This window comes from Pistacia vera, unplaced genomic scaffold (assembly GCF_008641045.1).
Source record: "Pistacia vera cultivar Batoury unplaced genomic scaffold, PisVer_v2 Contig171, whole genome shotgun sequence".
NCBI lineage: Eukaryota > Viridiplantae > Streptophyta > Magnoliopsida > Sapindales > Anacardiaceae > Pistacia > Pistacia vera.
In genome coordinates this window covers 156086-176315 of record NW_022195801.1, presented here as the reverse complement: position 1 = coordinate 176315, position 20230 = coordinate 156086, and the positions used below count along the sequence as shown (strand labels likewise).

The window sequence follows — 20230 nt, the reverse complement described above, 5'->3', positions numbered from 1 at the left end:
TATAATTGATTAATAATCATATTACAAATATATAAAGTAATGTTATAATTAATAAATTTTTAATCGTTTAATTAAGTATGTAAATGTATAGTAAATTACTAATGTTTATAATGTAAGTTATAAATCCATAACTAATTAGTAATTATGTAATCATTTAACTATAAATGCTATAATTAAGTAGTAATCATAATATAATGTAATATTATAATATTATAATTAATTGAGTAATTATTAACTATAATGTAATGCTTAATTAATGTTTATAATGAAATGTTTATAAGATAATGTTATAATTAATTAAATTTTTTATCATTCAATTAAGTATTGTGCTAATGTTTATATAGTAAATTAGTATTACTAATTTTAAAATATATATCATAACTCATAATCAATTAAGTATTATTTATTATGTAATGTTATATTATTATATGATCATACTATAATAGTATAATGTAATGTTGTAATGAATTAAATAGTCTACTATAAATCTATAATTTAATATATAATTAATTAAATTTCAAATTATTTGATTATATACTAATGTTTAATAGAATGTTATAATTGATTAAGTAATTATTTATAATATATAAGGAATGTTATAATTAATTAAATTTTTAATCGTTTAATTAAGTAATGTAATAATATAGTAAATTAGTAAATTACTAATGTTTATAATGTATGTTATAAATTCATAACATTATGTAATTATATAATCATTTAACTATGTAATGCATAATTAAGTAAGTGATCATAATATATAATGTAATATAATAATATTATAATTTAATTGAGTAATTATTTAACTATAATGTAATGTTTAATTAATGTTTATAATGAATGTTTATAAGGTAATGTTATAATTATTAAATTTCTTATCATTTAATTAGTATTGTGCTAAGGTTTATGTAGCAAATTAGTAATTACTATGTTTAAAACATAATATCATAACTCATAATCAATTAAGTAATTATTTATTATGTAATGTTATAATTAATTATATAATCATACTATAATGTAATGTTATAGTGAATTAACTATTACAATCATAATATAAATTTTTAATGTAATATTATATTAATTAAATTTTTAATCATTTAATTAAGTTTTACTAATGTTTATAATAAAGTCAATTAATTAAGCAGTAATCAATAATGTATACTATTAATTATACATAATCAATTAAGTATGTTATACAATTATAATTAATTAAGTAATCATTTAACTATAATGTAATGTTATAATTGATTAAGTATGATATTTAACTATAATTAAATTTATTAATGTTTATCAATTTATCATATAATTATTAATTACTAATTTATTATAGATATACTTAGAACTTGATAATTGAAGTAAATAACTAAATATATTATTACTCAATCAAATATACTATTTTATTCAAAAATATTCTTTTAATAACATTAAAATGTAAAACGCTTTTAATTGGATCATAATTCAATTATTCTTAATTGATCAAAACTTTAATATTAATGTATTATAATATATTAAAGCTTTTAATATGGTGTAATTTAATGTAATAAGTATAATTGTATTCGTATATTATTTATTAGGTTATTTTAAAATTTAACTTTTTCTATTTTAAATTTTTTATATGTAAAATATAGAAATCCCTCATTATTTACATTTCACAAATATTTCATTAAATCCAGGTTCCAAAATAGGTTCTAAATAGGTTCCAAAAACAGGTTCCAATATAGGTTCTAAAACAGGTTCCAAGCAGTTCCAAAACAGGTTCTAAACAGGTTCCAAACAGGTTCCAAAACAGGTCCAAACAGGTTCCAAAACAGGTTCCAAAACAGGTTCCAAACAGTTCCAAACAGGTACCCCTATAGGTTCCAAACAGGGTACCCTTTTTACAGGTTCCGTTCCGGTTCCGGTTCCTCCGGGGTAAGAACCGGAACCGAACCGCACAGTAGCGGTTCCAAAAAATTGGAACCGGAACCTACCCGCACAGTGCAGTTCTGGGTAGGTTCCGGTTCTGGTTCCGGTTCTTACCCCCGGTTCCGGTTCTACCGCTACCCGTGTCACCCCCTAGTTCCAAAGAAGTTCCTGCCTCACCTTCAGTTGTTTCTCTTGCTAGTGGTTCCTACTCTTGGTAGGCGTGTAGATCATTCTAATCACTATACTTTTTAGTTTTTATATTCTTATGATAAATAAAGTATTATTTATTTTTAATTTTAACTTTGGACACTTAACTATTTAAATGGTGCAAGATTTTGACAACTATGAGAGTGATTTTATTTCCACTAATAAATCCGAATTAGATGAGGTTTGATCGCGTCAAATATCAGAATTTGGATATCTTCGATCATTGAAAGAACAATTGTGATTGTTATCTGGTACTTGCCATGATGACTCATGATATCATGGCAATACCAATAACATCCATTGCTTCGGAGTCCGCTTTTAGTGTTGGCAGTAAAGTGTTCAACAAATATCGAAGCTCACTTCGACCAAAAAATGCAAACTCTTTGATATGCACTTGGACTTGACTATATGGATATGAGTTTACAAGTAACATGTTAATATAATATTTCATATATTTACATTTATTAATATTTGTAGTTGGTCATTGTTTTGTAGATGATGATGTATATGATGATTTGGATGATGGTCTTGATGTGCCATTAATTAATCCCAGGATTGTGGAATCAAGAGACTCTACCACCCCTACCGTGGGACGAACATTTGTTGCCCAAAAATGTTTTTTGTTGAACATTTGATTATGTATTTGTTTATTTTAGTTAGTTTTGTATTATACGTTATTGACTTCTTGTGTTTGTTAATGTGTATTATTATTAGTGATTATGTATTTATTTATTTTGGTTAGTATTTATAGTTTTGTATTATATGTTATTGACTTATTATGTTTGTTAATGTGTATTACTATTAGTGATTATGTATTTATTTATTTTGGTTGGTATTTATAGTTTTGTATTATATGTTATTGACTTATTGTGTTTGCTTATGTGTTATTTGTTTATTTTAATTTGTATTTGTTTATATTCTAAATTGAATTGAATTTATAGTAGTTGATTTTGGTGGTGTACATGTAAAAAATTAAAATTGCAGGAAATTTGGGGGTGTAACTATCATAATTGAAAACTATTCGGGGTGAAAATGCAAAATTGAAACCTGAAGAGAGAAAAATGGGGCACTCAAGTCCACCTGTACTTGCATAGGGTAGGGTACGGGCCCAGTACGGGCCCAATATTTTGGACCCGTATAACTCGACCCACATTGGGCACGTACTCATGGGACCTGTACCCATAATGACCTGACTCCAACCCAGCCCACCCGCCTGTTTTGCCAAGTCTAAAAGCAATAGATAGTCCCAGCAATTTGAGGAGCTAGGGGCCTCCTTTAATGACTCTTAATAATCTCCATATCTCTCCCTAAACTCACACCCCTTTTTATACTAATCCTTTAACTGAATTATTCCTTCCACTAACCACCTGATTCTTCACATGCAAATAACACCTAACCAACCTCCACTAACACACATGCACTCTCACACCTTTTTACCCTTATGTCCTTTATATTGATACATCTTCTTAATGAGAGGTCTATCAGCTAGCATCAACTAGGATATTTATTTCTTTCATCTGTTTATTTTCTATGAGTTAGATAAGCAAATGTGTTTTGGTAGAACCAACGGTGGCTCAAAAGATGAAAGATATAAAATACCAATAAGCAATTGTTTTTCAACATTCTTAATTTATCTAGAGCTGAAAGAGTTAATCAACTTGGCAACTTAGGCACCCCGTCATAATCATAAGACAAAGCTGCAGCGGTCAATGTATCCATGCTGTTATGAACAGGCGGATTACCCTGAAGACATACGACATTCAAAGAATGAAAAAGGCAGCATCATACATATCGAACCATTGACAGGAAATTTTGGGGCTTATTTAGCACAAGTATAAAAGTTAAAGCAGCAAAAAATCAAAACTACCAACACGTTTCCCAATTATTAAAGAAAACAATCATGTAAACAACTATAATACATCATCCCATATATTAGTACCTTCCTCATGGGTTTCATTTGCCCGACTCTTTCAACTAAAGAATCATCCATATCTGGACCTTCCATCTGAACCAACGACAACAATAGAAATTAAAACATAAAACTCTTTCCACACAAAAATTAATCATAAACAACAAAGATATTGAAACCAACAAACAAATTATCATAACCTTAGAGGAGCACAATGTTATAGTAACATTTACCAGCCACAAATTGCATATTACTAAAATTCACATTCCTCACTACTTTGAAGTTGCTATACATATGTACAAGAATTGAAATCAATGAAAGGGACTGGTTAATTTACCAGCATAGTAGCATAGTATTGCCCATCAATTTCATTCACATTAATCCTCTATCTTAAAACTTGTTTTATTTCTTGGCCAAACCAAACTCAAAACTAAGACTCTGCCAATGCCAGTAATGAAATTTTAAATGTATAGCCCAATGCTAGTGATTCGGGGTTAAAATAGGAATTATCGCGAATTCAGGGACTACAGTGTCACTTTCCTATTTTACTGGACTGAGGCAATTTTCTCCATACCTCAGGGTGACTTTTTTATTCACTCGATTGAATAACTATTTAACTAAGTTATAAATAGCCCCCAAAACCCCCCATATTTAACAAACAAAACCCCATTTAAACTCACAATTAGGGGTTAGGGTTTTCACCAATCATCTTCTTCCCCAAAAACCACCATGAAACCAAAAATTTCCCGCGAAACCAAGAAAACCCAGAAGCAAAATCAACCAAACGAAGAAATTACAAGCACCCCAGATGAGTTCTCTTTCTCCATAATGAGAATTGCAGTTTCCCAGATCTGCAAATCACTCGGGTTTAAAGGCGCCCAAAACTCATCCCTTGAAACCCTAACTTTGATCGCCACAAAGTACCTTCAAGAGCTTGGCCAGTTGGCTGCATCCTACTCCCATGCATCCCGCCGCACTGAATCCAACGTTTTTGACCTCGTAAACACCCTCCATGACCTCAATTTGATACAGGGCTTTGTTGATGCTTCAAAAATTGAGGGCAACTCTTGCTTGTTGAGTTCTAGGGTTTTGAAGGAGCTTAAATGTTTTGTTAAGTACAGGGATGAAACCCCATTTGCTAAACCTGTTCCAAGAGTGGAAAAAAACAAACTTTTGAGTAAAGGGTTGGTAGCTTGTGGTGAAAAGGAGATAATGATGAAGAAGAATTTGCATATTCCGAAATGGTTACCGGCTTTGCCGGATTTGAGAGTAGGTGTTTGTGAGAAGAGGAGAAGTTTGTGGGAGAATTCAGGGTTGGTGGAGGGGGAGGGGGAAGTAGGTGGGGAGTTGAGTCTAAGAAAGCAAAGTTTGGGGGGTGATTTGGTGAAGGAGAGAGAGAAGGTGAGGTTTAAAATTGGGGTGAAAGGAAATATTATGAGCAATGGGATGTCTAATGGTGATGGGAGTGATGAAGAAGATGAGAGGAAGAGAAGGAGATGTTAGTGTTTAATTAGGGAAGTTTTATCATTAATGATTAGTGTAATTGATGATAATGGTGAAAATATTAGGGTTTAGGAAATTTTTGCTTTAGACATGATACTATATCATCAGTATCAACATCATAGAATTGGAAAAGTTTTGAATGAAAATGAAAGTGGGAATGGTGAAGTTGGTTTTGTGGTTCTTTTTGTTCTATTACTAGAGTTTCTTCTGTGATTCAGAAGGTTTTGTTAGGCTCTAGTTTCATCTTTGAGGATTGTATTCTGGGTAAACTTCTTGCAACATAATTATAAAGAGACTAATTTTATGATGTTATTTTTTTGTCTTTTTGATAATGGATTTCAAGCCTTGAGCAAGTAAAGATAGGGCATATGTATGTCACATCCGCTAATAGGATCATCTATAATTGGTTGATTGTATGAAAGTCCGCCGTCGACATGGTTGTAAATGATTTTTGGTTCTGTGAGTGAAGTTTGCTAATGGTCAATGGAAGTTTGAGATTACCAGGCTATTTGATATTTTGGTGCACTGTTTTAAAACCCGGTCCGACCAGGCTAGTTGAACCGGTTCAATCGAGCCTCGGAGCCTTCGTCGGGTTGGGTTACAAATTTTACTATTCATTCAAAATCTTAGAAATTACGACATCAATCTGCGAATAATTGAAGACTGGAATGTTAGGGATTTTGAAGAGAAACTGCTGATGAGTGCAATAGTAACAACGATGTAGATTTCCGATGAGTTAATCGATCAGAAGTCGCAAAACAATTTCATCGAAAAAATCTTACTGTCGCCAACGATTGGGGAGGCGAATCAGGGAGGGGTGAGATGGGTTTTAGTTAAGAGGCTGAGGGANCAACGATGTAGATTTCCGATGAGTTAATCGATCAGAAGTCGCAAAACAATTTCGTCGAAAAAATCTTACTGTCGCCAACGATTGGGGAGGCGAATCAGGGAGGGGTGAGATGGGTTTTAGTTAAGAGGCTGAGGGAAGTGTTTTCGTAATGATGGAGAGTGTTGTCATTGCCACAAACAAACTCTATTTGCCGACATAAACGATGATGTTTGATGATGTTTAAGGTGTTTTTGCAATATTTCAAACTTATAGGGATTTACAAAATTTTTAAGAATATTTTTGTTAAATTTCAAACTTTTAGAAACCAGTTTGACCCACTGGTCAGACTGGTCAATCCAAGACCCAACCACTTTACCAAGTTTTACCTTGGGTTGGGTTTTAAAACATTGTTTTATTGAACATATTTTCTTACTTTTAAATTAGGATGACTCTAATATAAAGTACCAAGCTCTTTCACAAGGTAAATTGTAAAAAAATATCAAATTGGTTTTACCATAAATTCAGGGAATTTAAAGCTATTTATCAAAAGCTATCTGAATTTGGCCATAAATTTGGTTCATCAAACAAGTTCCTCTAGAATGTGTTAATGTAGAAAACAAATAACATTTACTAACAAATAACATTTACTACAACAATAACATTTTTTCAGAAAGCTTCATGCAAACAAGAAGATCATCTCTGCCAAAAAGATTCTCAAGATTCAACAAAAGTTGAGGTCTCATTCACATGCAAAATAGGTTGTTCTTGTAACAAATGTTGGCAAATTGCTAACTTTTTACTATTAATACAAATTCAGGATCATATATTTTGACATATATATGTTTTTATCTCTCACAATATTATATAACAAAAGCTTTGGTAACAAACAAAGCAAGCATCTTGAAGAACAGCACTCATTTTTTTCCACAGTTGAAGCCGTGGCAAACAGAGAGGACTATGATGAGGATCAAGGCAATCAGTATTCCGAGAACTATCAGCTTGATCTTCATGTTTTGCAGCCACATTTTCCTCCGGATTTGGGTCCCAGAATTACGAAAGTCTTGTGCCTGCAAGAGAAGTGATTTTTCCAGCAAAATTGTTAAAGAGTTGTTTCGAATGAATTATATCTTGAAAACCGAATGCATCATTATCTCATCAGGAAAGAAATTACTCGGTTAAAGTTCTTGGAGATCTAAGTTCAAAGACAATGTATTCAAACACATACATGTACAAAGGAGAGAGAGACACTAACCTGATGATGAAGGTTCTCGGTCTTATCCACAAGCAGCTCAATCTTTTCCCCTCGATCTAAAACCTGCATCAAACCACAATTAATTTCTGTGAGGATTATCCATGGAATACTCATGAATCGCAAGATAAAAATGGAATGTGGAGAGAAATCTAAAGTAAGTTTAGAGAGTAAAACAGATTATTGCAATTCAACAAAAGGTCGTCGCACTCTGCATTAAGTATGCAGCAATCAATTGATCCTAAATAGAAGTTAACACAAGTAACTTGCATAATATCATCTTATTCATGGAACATCTTCGTCCATATCACAACCACATGACTGAGTTTTTCCTCCTTTTGCATGTGTCTAAGTGTGTGTGTGAAGGTATGAATCACAATCAAAACTACATGAGTCAGTGCAAAATACTTGGGACCTAAGACCTTCATAGTGACCGAGCACAAATGCAAAAATGATTTCACCTATTAAAACTACACAAAATGACTAAAGAGAAGATGACAAACATACATGCCCCATAAAAGTATTTAACGGAATGAGTTCGTAGAAGAAAAAAGAAGATCAAGTAATCATTTCAGTTTGTCAGGATGCAATTAAGGACCTGTTTGACTTGGTATGGAGAAAGAATATGATACAACAGTGATGCTATGAGATACTGTCAAAGAGATGAAATTACTGAAATCACCACACTTGCCCTAATATCTCATTACACGGGTAAAAACATGTTGATTAGTTTCTCACCCTCTACAATGCAGTCTTGTATAGATGTCATTTGTTTAAAACTATGAGGAAGGAAATGCCAAAGTATCAAGGATCCAGACTAAGTGCAAAGACCCTATGACTTGTGCACAACACAACCCAGGATTAACTTGCAAAACATTCAGGGTTATCAAAAATTTTGGTATGCAGACACAATCGTCTAAGAGACAACATGCACAGGCTATTATTAGGCCCATGCTTTGATGCATGTCCTAATCGTAATCTAGAAATACAATCATATGATACCTAAAGTGTAACTTGCAAGGTGTCACACCAACCGCTTATATTTCCTATTTGATTTTGTCACTTCTTTTCTTGAATTTCAATCTACACTGTTTAGGGTTCAGATACATTCTCAATTTCTTCTTTCAATCATCCCTCTAGCTAAATTGTGATTATTTTACAATTTACACCACAAATAAGAAAATTTGGGAAAGTTGTAACAGAATGATGACAAAAGTTTAAGAAAAATACTGCATCTCAAGGTAATCGGAAACAATATTAAAACTACATTTTCCAGCAACAAAAAACCAGGAAAATCTCTACACAAATAAACAAAGCATCTCTACCTTTTCGATATTCTCCATCATAACACCTTTGACTTCAGAAACCTGAGCTTTCACCTTTGCAAGCTTGCTTATTTCTTCCGGATGATCAACACAGTACTGCATATGAGCTTTCAATTTTGGACTGCAATGAATGGTATATTATTTTAACTTCAATGACAAGAAATATTCCCAGCATGTGTATTTCATATTTAAGCAGAATAGAATACCCAAATTCCTTGTTAAGGCCATTGGCTTGAGCAGTGGCAGCCTTTCCACCACCATATTTTGAAACAAAGTCATCCTTGACACGCTCCAAAAATGCAATAGGTATTTGTCTTCCAACTGATTCATCTGCAACCACACAATATGCTGTAATATGGAAAAGTCAGTCAATCTATCATTATGTTATTTTTTTGTCTTTTTGATAATGGATTTCAAGCCTTGAGCAAGTAAAGATAGGGCATATGTATGTCACATCCGTAATAGGATCATCTATAATTGGTTGATTGTATGAAATCCGCGTCGACATGTTGTAAATGATTTTGGTTCTGTGAGTGAAGTTTGCTAATGGTCAATGGAAGTTTGAGATTACCAGGCTATTTGATATTTTGGTGCAGTTTTAAAACCGCGTCCGACCAGGCTAGTTGAACCGGTTCAAGAGCCTCGGAGCCTTCGTCGGGTGGGGTACAAATTTTACTATTCTTCAAAATCTTAGAAATTACACATCAATCCGCGAAAAGAAGACTGGAAGTTAGGGATTTTGAAGAGAAACTGGCTGAGTGCAAGTAACAACGATTAGATTTCCGATGAGTAATACTCGAAGGCGCAAAACAATTTCTCGAAAAAATCTTACTGGCGCAACGATTGGGGAGGCGAATCAGGGAGGGGTGAGATGGGTTTTAGTTAGAGGCTGAGGGAAGTGTTTGTAATGATGGGAGAGGTGTGTATTGCCACAAACAAACTCTATTTGCCGACATAAACGATGATGTTTGATGATGTTTAAGGTGTTTTGCAATATTTCAAACTTATAGGGATTACAAAATTTAAGAATATTTTTGTTAATTTCAAACTTTTAGAAACCAGTTTGACCACTGGTCAGACTGGTCAATCCAAGACCCAACCACTTTCCAAGTTTTACCTTGGGTTGGGTTTTAAAACATGTTTTATGAACATATTTTCTTACTTTTAAATTAGGATGACTCTAATATAAGGGCATTATTGTCCAAAATTTTAATTAAACAAGGGTAAAATTGAAATATGATATTAATGTAAATTTCTTTTAAAATAGGGGCATAATTGTCCAAAATTTTTATTAATAAGAGATAAAATTGTAACAAAAAAAGATAACCTTGGTAATCTTAAAATACCTAAGAAAATAGAGGTAATCAGGTTACTTCCAATATTACTAATAGTAACTACTATTGGTATTTGAAGATTACCGATATCTTATATTACTTGACAACCAAATGTGGTAATCAAGTATTATATTACTTGACAACCAAACATGCTAATCAAGTAATATAAGATCACTTACCCCCAATAATGTCAAATACCCCCTAACCAAACGCTTCTTGAAGACATATGACATTCAAAGAAAGAAAAAGGCAGCATCATGCATATCGAACCTTTGATAGGAAATTTTGGGGCTAATTAGCACAGGTATAAAAGTTAAGAATAATACTATACATACATCATTCATATATAATATTTCTCATACAATATTATCTGGCAAGATGTGATTGGGTGAAAGTTTAATTTTAACTTTAAATTAGCCAATCATATCTTACCATATATTGTTGTATGAAAATGATGTATGTGTAGTATTACTCAAAAGTTAAAGCAGAAAAAAATCAAAACTATCAACACGTTTCCCAAGAAAAACAATCATAAAACAACTATAATACATCATCCCATATATTAGTACCTTTCTCATGGGTTCCATTTGCCCGACTCTTTCAACTAAAGAATCATCCATATCTGGACCTTCCATCTGAACCAACGACAACAATAGAAATTAAAAAATAAAACTCTTTCCACACAAAAATTAATCATAAACAAAAAAGATATTGAAACCAACAAACAAATTATCATAACCTTAGAGGAGCACAATGTTATAGTAACATTTACCAGTCACAAATTGCATATTACTAAAATTCACATTCCTCACTACTTTGAAGTTGCTATACATATGTACAAGAATTGAAATCAATGAAAGGGACTGGTTAATTTACCAGCATAGTAGCATAGTATTGCCCATCAATTTCATTCACATTAATCCTCTATCTTAAAACTTGTTTTATTTCTTGGCCAAACCAAACTCAAAACTAAGACTCTGCCAATGCCAGTAATGAAATTTTAAATGTATAGCCCAATGCTAGTGATTCGGGGTTAAAATAGGAATTATCGCGAATTCAGGGACTACAGTGTCACTTTCCTATTTTACTGGACTGAGGCAATTTTCTCCATACCTCAGGGTGACTTTTTTATTCACTCGATTGAATAACTATTTAACTAAGTTATAAATAGCCCCCAAAACCCCCCATATTTAACAAACAAAACCCCATTTAAACTCACAATTAGGGGTTAGGGTTTTCACCAATCATCTTCTTCCCCAAAAACCACCATGAAACCAAAAATTTCCCGCGAAACCAAGAAAACCCAGAAGCAAAATCAACCAAACGAAGAAATTACAAGCACCCCAGATGAGTTCTCTTTCTCCATAATGAGAATTGCAGTTTCCCAGATCTGCAAATCACTCGGGTTTAAAGGCGCCCAAAACTCATCCCTTGAAACCCTAACTTTGATCGCCACAAAGTACCTTCAAGAGCTTGGCCAGTTGGCTGCATCCTACTCCCATGCATCCCGCCGCACTGAATCCAACGTTTTTGACCTCGTAAACACCCTCCATGACCTCAATTTGATACAGGGCTTTGTTGATGCTTCAAAAATTGAGGGCAACTCTTGCTTGTTGAGTTCTAGGGTTTTGAAGGAGCTTAAATGTTTTGTTAAGTACAGGGATGAAACCCCATTTGCTAAACCTGTTCCAAGAGTGGAAAAAAACAAACTTTTGAGTAAAGGGTTGGTAGCTTGTGGTGAAAAGGAGATAATGATGAAGAAGAATTTGCATATTCCGAAATGGTTACCGGCTTTGCCGGATTTGAGAGTAGGTGTTTGTGAGAAGAGGAGAAGTTTGTGGGAGAATTCAGGGTTGGTGGAGGGGGAGGGGGAAGTAGGTGGGGAGTTGAGTCTAAGAAAGCAAAGTTTGGGGGGTGATTTGGTGAAGGAGAGAGAGAAGGTGAGGTTTAAAATTGGGGTGAAAGGAAATATTATGAGCAATGGGATGTCTAATGGTGATGGGAGTGATGAAGAAGATGAGAGGAAGAGAAGGAGATGTTAGTGTTTAATTAGGGAAGTTTTATCATTAATGATTAGTGTAATTGATGATAATGGTGAAAATATTAGGGTTTAGGAAATTTTTGCTTTAGACATGATACTATATCATCAGTATCAACATCATAGAATTGGAAAAGTTTTGAATGAAAATGAAAGTGGGAATGGTGAAGTTGGTTTTGTGGTTCTTTTTGTTCTATTACTAGAGTTTCTTCTGTGATTCAGAAGGTTTTGTTAGGCTCTAGTTTCATCTTTGAGGATTGTATTCTGGGTAAACTTCTTGCAACATAATTATAAAGAGACTAATTTTATGATGTTATTTTTTTGTCTTTTTGATAATGGATTTCAAGCCTTGAGCAAGTAAAGATAGGGCATATGTATGTCACATCCGCTAATAGGATCATCTATAATTGGTTGATTGTATGAAAGTCCGCCGTCGACATGGTTGTAAATGATTTTTGGTTCTGTGAGTGAAGTTTGCTAATGGTCAATGGAAGTTTGAGATTACCAGGCTATTTGATATTTTGGTGCACTGTTTTAAAACCCGGTCCGACCAGGCTAGTTGAACCGGTTCAATCGAGCCTCGGAGCCTTCGTCGGGTTGGGTTACAAATTTTACTATTCATTCAAATTTAGAAATTACGACATAATCGCGACGATAATTGAGACGAATGTTTAGGGATTTTGAAGAGAAACTGCTGATGAGTGCAATAGTGGCAACGATGTAGATTTCCGATGAGTTGAATCGATCGAGTCGCAAAACAATTTCTCGAAAAAATCTTACTGTCGCCACGATTGGGGAGGCGAATCAGGGAGGGGTGAGATGGGTTTTAGTTAAGAGGCTGAGGGAACGTGTTTTCGTAATGATGGAGAGTGTTGTATTGCCAAAAAAAACCTATTTGCCGACATAAACGATGATGTTTGATGATGTTAAGGTGTTTGCAATATTTCAAACTTATGGGATTTACAAAATTTTAAGAATATTTTGTTTAATTTCAAACTTTAGAAACCAGTTTGACCCACTGGTCAACTGGTCAATCCAAGACCCAACCACTTTACCAAGTTTACCTTGGGTTGGGTTTTAAAACATTGTTTTAATGAACATATTTTCTTACTTTTAAATTAGGATGACTCTAATATAAAGTACCAAGCTCTTTCACAAGGTATAATTGTAAAAAAATATCAAATTGGTTTTACCATAAATTCAGGGAATTTAAAGCTATTTATCAAAAGCTATCTGAATTTGGCCACAAATTTGGTTCATCAAAAAGTTCCTCTAGAATGTGTTAATGTAGAAAACAAATAACATTTACTACAACAATAACAATTTTTTCGAAAGCTTCATGCAAACAAGAAGATCGTCTCTCGCAAAAAGATTCTCAAGATTCAACAAAAGTTGAGGTCTATTCACATGCAAAATAGGTGTTCTTGTAACAATGTTGGCAAATTGCTAACTTTTACTATTAATCAAATTCAGGATCATATATTTTGACATATATATGTTTTTATCTCTCACAATATTATATAACCAAAGCTTTGGTAACAAAAAAGCAAGCATCTTGAAGAACAGCACTCATTTTTTTTCCACAGTTGAAGCCGTGGCAAACAGAGAGGACTATGATGGGATCAAGGCAATCAGTATTCCGAGAACTATCAGCTTGATCTTCATGTTTTGCAGCCACATTTTCCTCGGATTGGGGTCCCAGATTACGAAGTCTTGTGCCTGCAAGAGAAGTGATTTTTCCAGCAAAATTGTTAAAGAGTTGTTTCGAATGAATTATATCTTGAAAACCGAATGCATCATTATCTCATTAGAAAGAAAATTACCGTTAAAGTTCTTGGAGATCTAAGTTCAAAGACAATGTATTCAAACACATACATGTACAAAGAGAGAGAGACAACTAACCTGAGATGAAGGTTCTCGGTCTTATCCACACAGCTCAATCTTTTCCCCTCGATCTAAAACCTGCATCAAACCACAATTAATTTCTGTGAGGATTATCCATGGAATACTCATGAATCGCAAGATAAAAATGGAATGTGGAGAGAAATCTAAAGTAAGTTTAGAGAGTAAAACAGATTATTGCATTCAACAAAGGTCGTCGCACTCTGCATTAAGTATGCAGCAATCAATTGATCCTAAATAGAAGTTAACACAAGTAACTTGCATAATATCATCTTATTCATGGAACAACATCTTCGTCATATCACAACCACATGACTGAGTTTTCCTCCTTTTGCATTGTCTAAGTGTGTGTGTGTGAAGGTATGATCACAATCAAAACTACATGAGTCAGTGCAAAATACTTGGGACCTAAGACCTTCATAGTGACGAGCACAAATGCAAAACGATTTCACCTATTAAAACTACACAAAATGACTAAAGAGAAGATGACAAACATACATGCCCCATAAAAGTATTTAACGGAATAAGTTCTAGAAGAAAAAAGAAGATCAAGTAATCATTTCAGTTTGTCAGGATGCAATTAAGGACCTGTTTGACTGGTATGGAGAAAGATATGATACAACAGTGATGCTATGAGATACTGTCAAAGAGATAATTACTGAAATCACCACATTGCCCTAATATCTCATTACACGGGTAAAAACATGGTGATTAGTTTCTCCCCCTCTACAATGCAGTCTTGTATAGATGTCATTTGTTTAAAACTATGAGAAGAAATGCAAAGTATCAAGGATCCAGACTAGTGCAAAGACCCTATGACTTGTGCACAACACAACCCGGATTAACTTGCAAAACATTCAGGGTTATCAAAAATTTTTGGTATGCACACACAATTGTCTAAGAGACAACATGCACAGGCTATTATAGGCCCATGCTTTGATGCATGTCTAATCGTAATCTAGAAATACATCATATGAACCTAAAGTGTAACTTGCAGGTGTCACACCAAACCGCTTACATTTCCTATTTGATTTTGTCACTTCTTTTCTTGAATTTCAATCTACACTGTTTAGGGTTCAGATACATTCTCAATTCTTCTTTCAATCATCCCTCTAGCTAAATTGTGATTATTTTACAATTTACACCACAAATAAGAAAATTTGGGAAAGTTGTAACAGAATGATGAAAAAGTTTAAGAAAAATACTGCATCTCAAGGTAATCGGAAACAATATTAAAACTACATTTTCCAGCAACAAAAACCAGGAAAATCTCTACAAATAACAAAGCATCTCTACCTTTTCGATATCTCCATCATAACACCTTTGACTTCAGAAACCTGAGCTTTCACCTTTGCAAGCTTGCTTATTCTTCCGGATGATCAACACAGTACTGCATATGGCTTTCAATTTGGACTGCAATGATGGTATATTATTTAACTTCAATGACAAGAAATATTCCCAGCATGTGTATTTCATATTTAGCAGAATAGAATACCCAAATTCCTTGTTAAGGCCATTGGCTTGAGCAGTGGCAGCCTTCCACCACCATATTTTGAAACAAAGTCATCCTTGACACGCTCCAAAAATGCATAGGTATTTGTCTTCCAACTGATTCATCTGCAACCACACAATATGCTGTAATATGGAAAAGTCAGTCAATCTATCATTATAAAAAGGAAAAAAAAAAAAAAAAAAAAAAAAGGAAATTACATTGAACTCCCTTGAATTTAACTAAAAGACGAGACTTACAAATACTACTCCCTTAAATTATGAAAATTGTTATAAAATCATTAAATTGTTAAAGATAACTCATGAAATTTCACAAATCTATCAGAAATCTCTGTTGACCTTGAGAAGTCTAACTATTCTTCAAATCAGATAGGTTGCCTATAATAGACTCTACATCAAGGGACGTAATGAAACTTCAAAGAGAAAGTATACAGTAGATGAACCACCATAACATAGAACAGTCATATTGGCAAAAATCACAAGGTGAAAAGCCTGGAATTTTCCTTCCATTTCAACATTTATAGAAGTAAATAAACAATATAACAATAGGCAAAACACTAACAAAAAACTTTCATAGTTTTTAGTGTAATGCAAGTTTTTAGTGTAAATGCAACATTTTAGGCCAAGAAGTATAAGAATTAAACCCAAAATAACATTTCTTCCACAAATGCAATGAAGTCTAAAACATAAATAAATAAAAATGATTACCAAATCATGTTAGAGTGCCTCATGAAACTTCCAAGTTAGAATCAAGCAAAAGAAAGTGTGAATTGTAAAACAAAGTGGAGACCATTAAATGGTTCCCTCTATTTTGTATAATAACCATCTAGATCAGAAGAATAGAGTATTGATATTTTGTGCATCAAGAGAAAACAAAGAAAGAGAATTCTAGAAAATTTGTAAAAATACTTCCATATTTTATTTTTTTCCCCAGATATTTTAACAATTTGGGAGAACACATTTATCTGGCTCCAACTTGTTTACACTTTTGGAGCTTTATGCCAACTTGGAAGATTGTTTACATGGTCCTTCTCTTGCATGTAGCTTGTTAACTATTTTATTCTAGCTTTTGGGCTACAAATGCTTTTGTGAAGCAGTATTATGGGCTTGTTTCTTCTATTTCTTAGTCCCAAAATCTTAAGCTACACTGAATATAAACTTAAATTTATGTCAAGGCAATTAAATGAACAGTTTGAATTCTTGATAACTTTCAAGTTGATATCTTCACCAAAGATGACTTTTACCACACTACAAGTGCAATAGGACCAAACATTAATCATGTGTATATGTGTAAATACAGAATTGTTGTAGTGAACGCCACATCCACTGGGGCAAACCAATGGCAGCGCAAGAACTCTACAACTCATGTGATAGGGTTTTAAGGATTATGCTAATACTGTGATGCGATAATGCAGTATGCTCAATATAAGATGAGTAACATCAACGCACTAAACATGTAATAAGATTCTTACTTTAGTGGGTGAAAGTCTGTTCACCTTATGATGAGATATACTGCCATATGACCACACATCATTGACCAAAAAAAAAAAAAAGAACAAAAAAAAAAAAGAACAAAAAAAAAAAGAAACGAACGAACTTTTAAGGACCAAATCAGTTAAACATCTTCATAGAAAGGAGTAATTTTGTAAACAACAATAAGTTAAGAATATTTAACAGCCAACACAACATGTAGAAGTGTGTTATAAGACACATGATCATTAGTTAAAGTACTAAAATGAGGGTATCTACATATAAGAGGATAGTGACGACAATCGCCAACTTCAGTATTGGGACATGCTGGCTCCCTTTAATGTTATATATATATTTGCCTTTTATTTTGCTACTTTTCCACACAAAAATATATTTTACTTTATTACACAGAACATTCATTTTTCTTTCTTCCTACACTACAAACACCAAATTAATTCTTTCCTTGCAATTAGAGAGAGAATGGCTTCACCAACCAATAAATGGCCTTAAGTTCTCCAATTATGTCCCCATAATCCTAATATTTCTTTTCAAACCTAGTCTTCTCCATCATGATGGCACTTTCCTTAATGTTGCTCCTCCAAAATCAAAAAATTAAGTGTAAGTAATCCATTTCTTTTAAATATATTTTAGAGCTTAAATTGATTGTCCAAAGTCAGATTTTGCTTCATTATTCCCAAACATTGCAGAATCTATTTATTTTCTAGGCTAAAGAGATTCCTGGAGAGAAATATGTGTTCTAAAAAATCATTAAACACAAAAAGGCTGAATGCGGCTTATCGTGCCTAAGGGTATCATTTCTTTCACTAACACTGAAAAAAATTACCTAATTGACTTGCCCAGAGAAACAATAAAGTAAACGGACAATTTTGTAATTGAATAAAAAGAAAGGTTTTAATCTTCTGTGAGAAGGCAATAAAATAGAGAAAAAAAAAGGTTTGTATACACAACATGACGGTAACCAGCGATGGTTACAGCTATCGAGCTAGCATAGTCACAATCATTGAAGCTAGCAACCATTGATAGCATCCCCCTTATATCTATGATGATTAGCAAGAATTCTACTGGCTTCTCTTCAATACCCTTTTTACATGTTATGCTGACAGACAATTAAATACTCTAACTAATAATTGATTTCCAAACTCATTCTCTTATTGATCTAGGTTTCAGACTTTCACTTGGTGCTCATTTGGGTTGCTGTGATTGGACTTCATACTGTTGCTCACTTAATGCAGAAGTTAATCTTCATCCAAATCCTCCTTTTTGCCGACATCCACATTTCTCCCAAAACCTTTTTCAAATCCAGACCTCAAACCTATACACAAAGAATAGGCTACAAAACAATTTCCACAAATTCACCATCCACATAAAATCTCAACAAGATCGTCCTCTTTCACCCACCTTTTACATGAAAGTTCGATTTTTGTACTTTAAACAGGGATATACTCATTCAATCAATTTAATCAGCTTATGCTTATCAAAAGCAAGAATTCACCATTGTCAACTCTCTCAGTCCTCATAATTTACGATTTCAAGTCACAATAACCTGACCCTAATCTTCAACTACAAACCTAATCTCTGCTCAGCTTCTCAAAAATTCCAATTTAAATTCAAAACAAACATATAAATACAAATCCAGAACAACCCATTTAAATTCAAACATCTCACCTCATAAAACCAAACACGACCTCAAAAACAAAAAACAAATCAAACCCATACCAAATCTAATAAAAATCAGAAACTTAACTGAAACCATTATCGACAAGATAATTAAACGTGTGGCCATCGCAGGTGTAAGAAACTTGTTGTTGGAAGCGGGGAGTTTCTGCAGGCACTGAAACGCAATGGAATTGAAGTTGCCGCTGAACTCAGTGTATTCTGCAGAGCACGGTGCCCGAGAGACGAAGGCGTAGATCAGGGGCTTCTGACTCATTTTGGGGGCAAAATGAAAGAAATTAAGATCTGGGTTCTTTGTTTTGGGTTAAAAAATGACTCTCTCCCACTCTGATTTGAGTGCTAAAGAGGAGAGAGAAAAGAAGAAAAAGGAAGTAAAGTTTGAGTTAATGAGGTTTAAAGAGAAAAGAAGAAGAGAAGAGAGAAGAGAGAGAGATTTAAGAAAGAGAAAGGTGGGCGTAATTGAGTGGAACCTAGAAAAGGAGAGATTCACATACTTTGGAATACAATAGTGGAGCACAAAAATACGAAGCATCATGGGGGATATGGCTAATGATAGTGTATTTTTTTGTAACATTTTTCTTTTTCTATGATTATGGATGTTTGAGTCACGTTTATATGCGCCTCAATTAATCATTCGAAAACTTAGAATTATTGATCAGGTAAGAACTCTAATAACTATCCCTAAGCAATCAAAGAAGAGAATCGAATTCAGAATCTCTTAAGTAATACATCCGAGAGTCCCTATCGAACTACGCGATCATCCAAAGATTTTTTTTATCATATTTTGATTTCGTAAAGTTTCACGATCATATATTGATCTTTACAACTTTTTCGGGTTAAATTTTGATCTCGGTAACATTCTTGGATTGATATTTTGAACTCGTACATCTCAACTATATTTTGATGTTGTAACATTTTTGAGTCAATATTTGATCTTGTAACGTTTCTAGGTCGATATTTTGATTTTATTACTTTTTGGGTTGATATTTGATTTCGTAATGTTTCTTGGTCAAGATTTTGACTCGTAACATTTTTAGATCAATACTTTGATCATATAATATTTTCAGTGGATATTTGATCTTATAACGTTTGTGGGTCAATATTTGATTACAAGTAATTAAACAATATTGTGATGCCCTTGCCCTATGTTAGCTTAATAATAATGTTAGAATATGACGTGTCAACTAAATAAGAATAACATATATACTTGATAATTCTCAAATGTAAACTTATAACTTTTTTAGATACACATTTCGTTTGATTATTCTGGTAAACAATAAAATAGTGTTATTCAGTTTTTAATACGATAAAGATTTAACTTGATTTTTCTTTTTCTTATTCGTGGTCATCTAATGAGG

General features: G+C 33.2%; 1 protein-coding gene and 1 pseudogene across 1 annotated transcript; one reads left to right on the top strand and one right to left on the bottom strand.

Moving 5' to 3' along the window:
• Positions 1-4747: 4747 nt before the first annotated feature.
• Positions 4748-5521, top strand: LOC116125789 (transcription initiation factor TFIID subunit 8). The gene has a single exon (XM_031411504.1). It carries the CDS (start codon positions 4748-4750, stop codon positions 5519-5521), a length of 774 nt encoding a protein of 257 aa, XP_031267364.1.
• Positions 5522-7048: 1527 nt separating this feature from the next.
• On the bottom strand, positions 7049-19202 carry LOC116125771 (annotated as a pseudogene).
• Positions 19203-20230: the final 1028 nt, after the last annotated feature.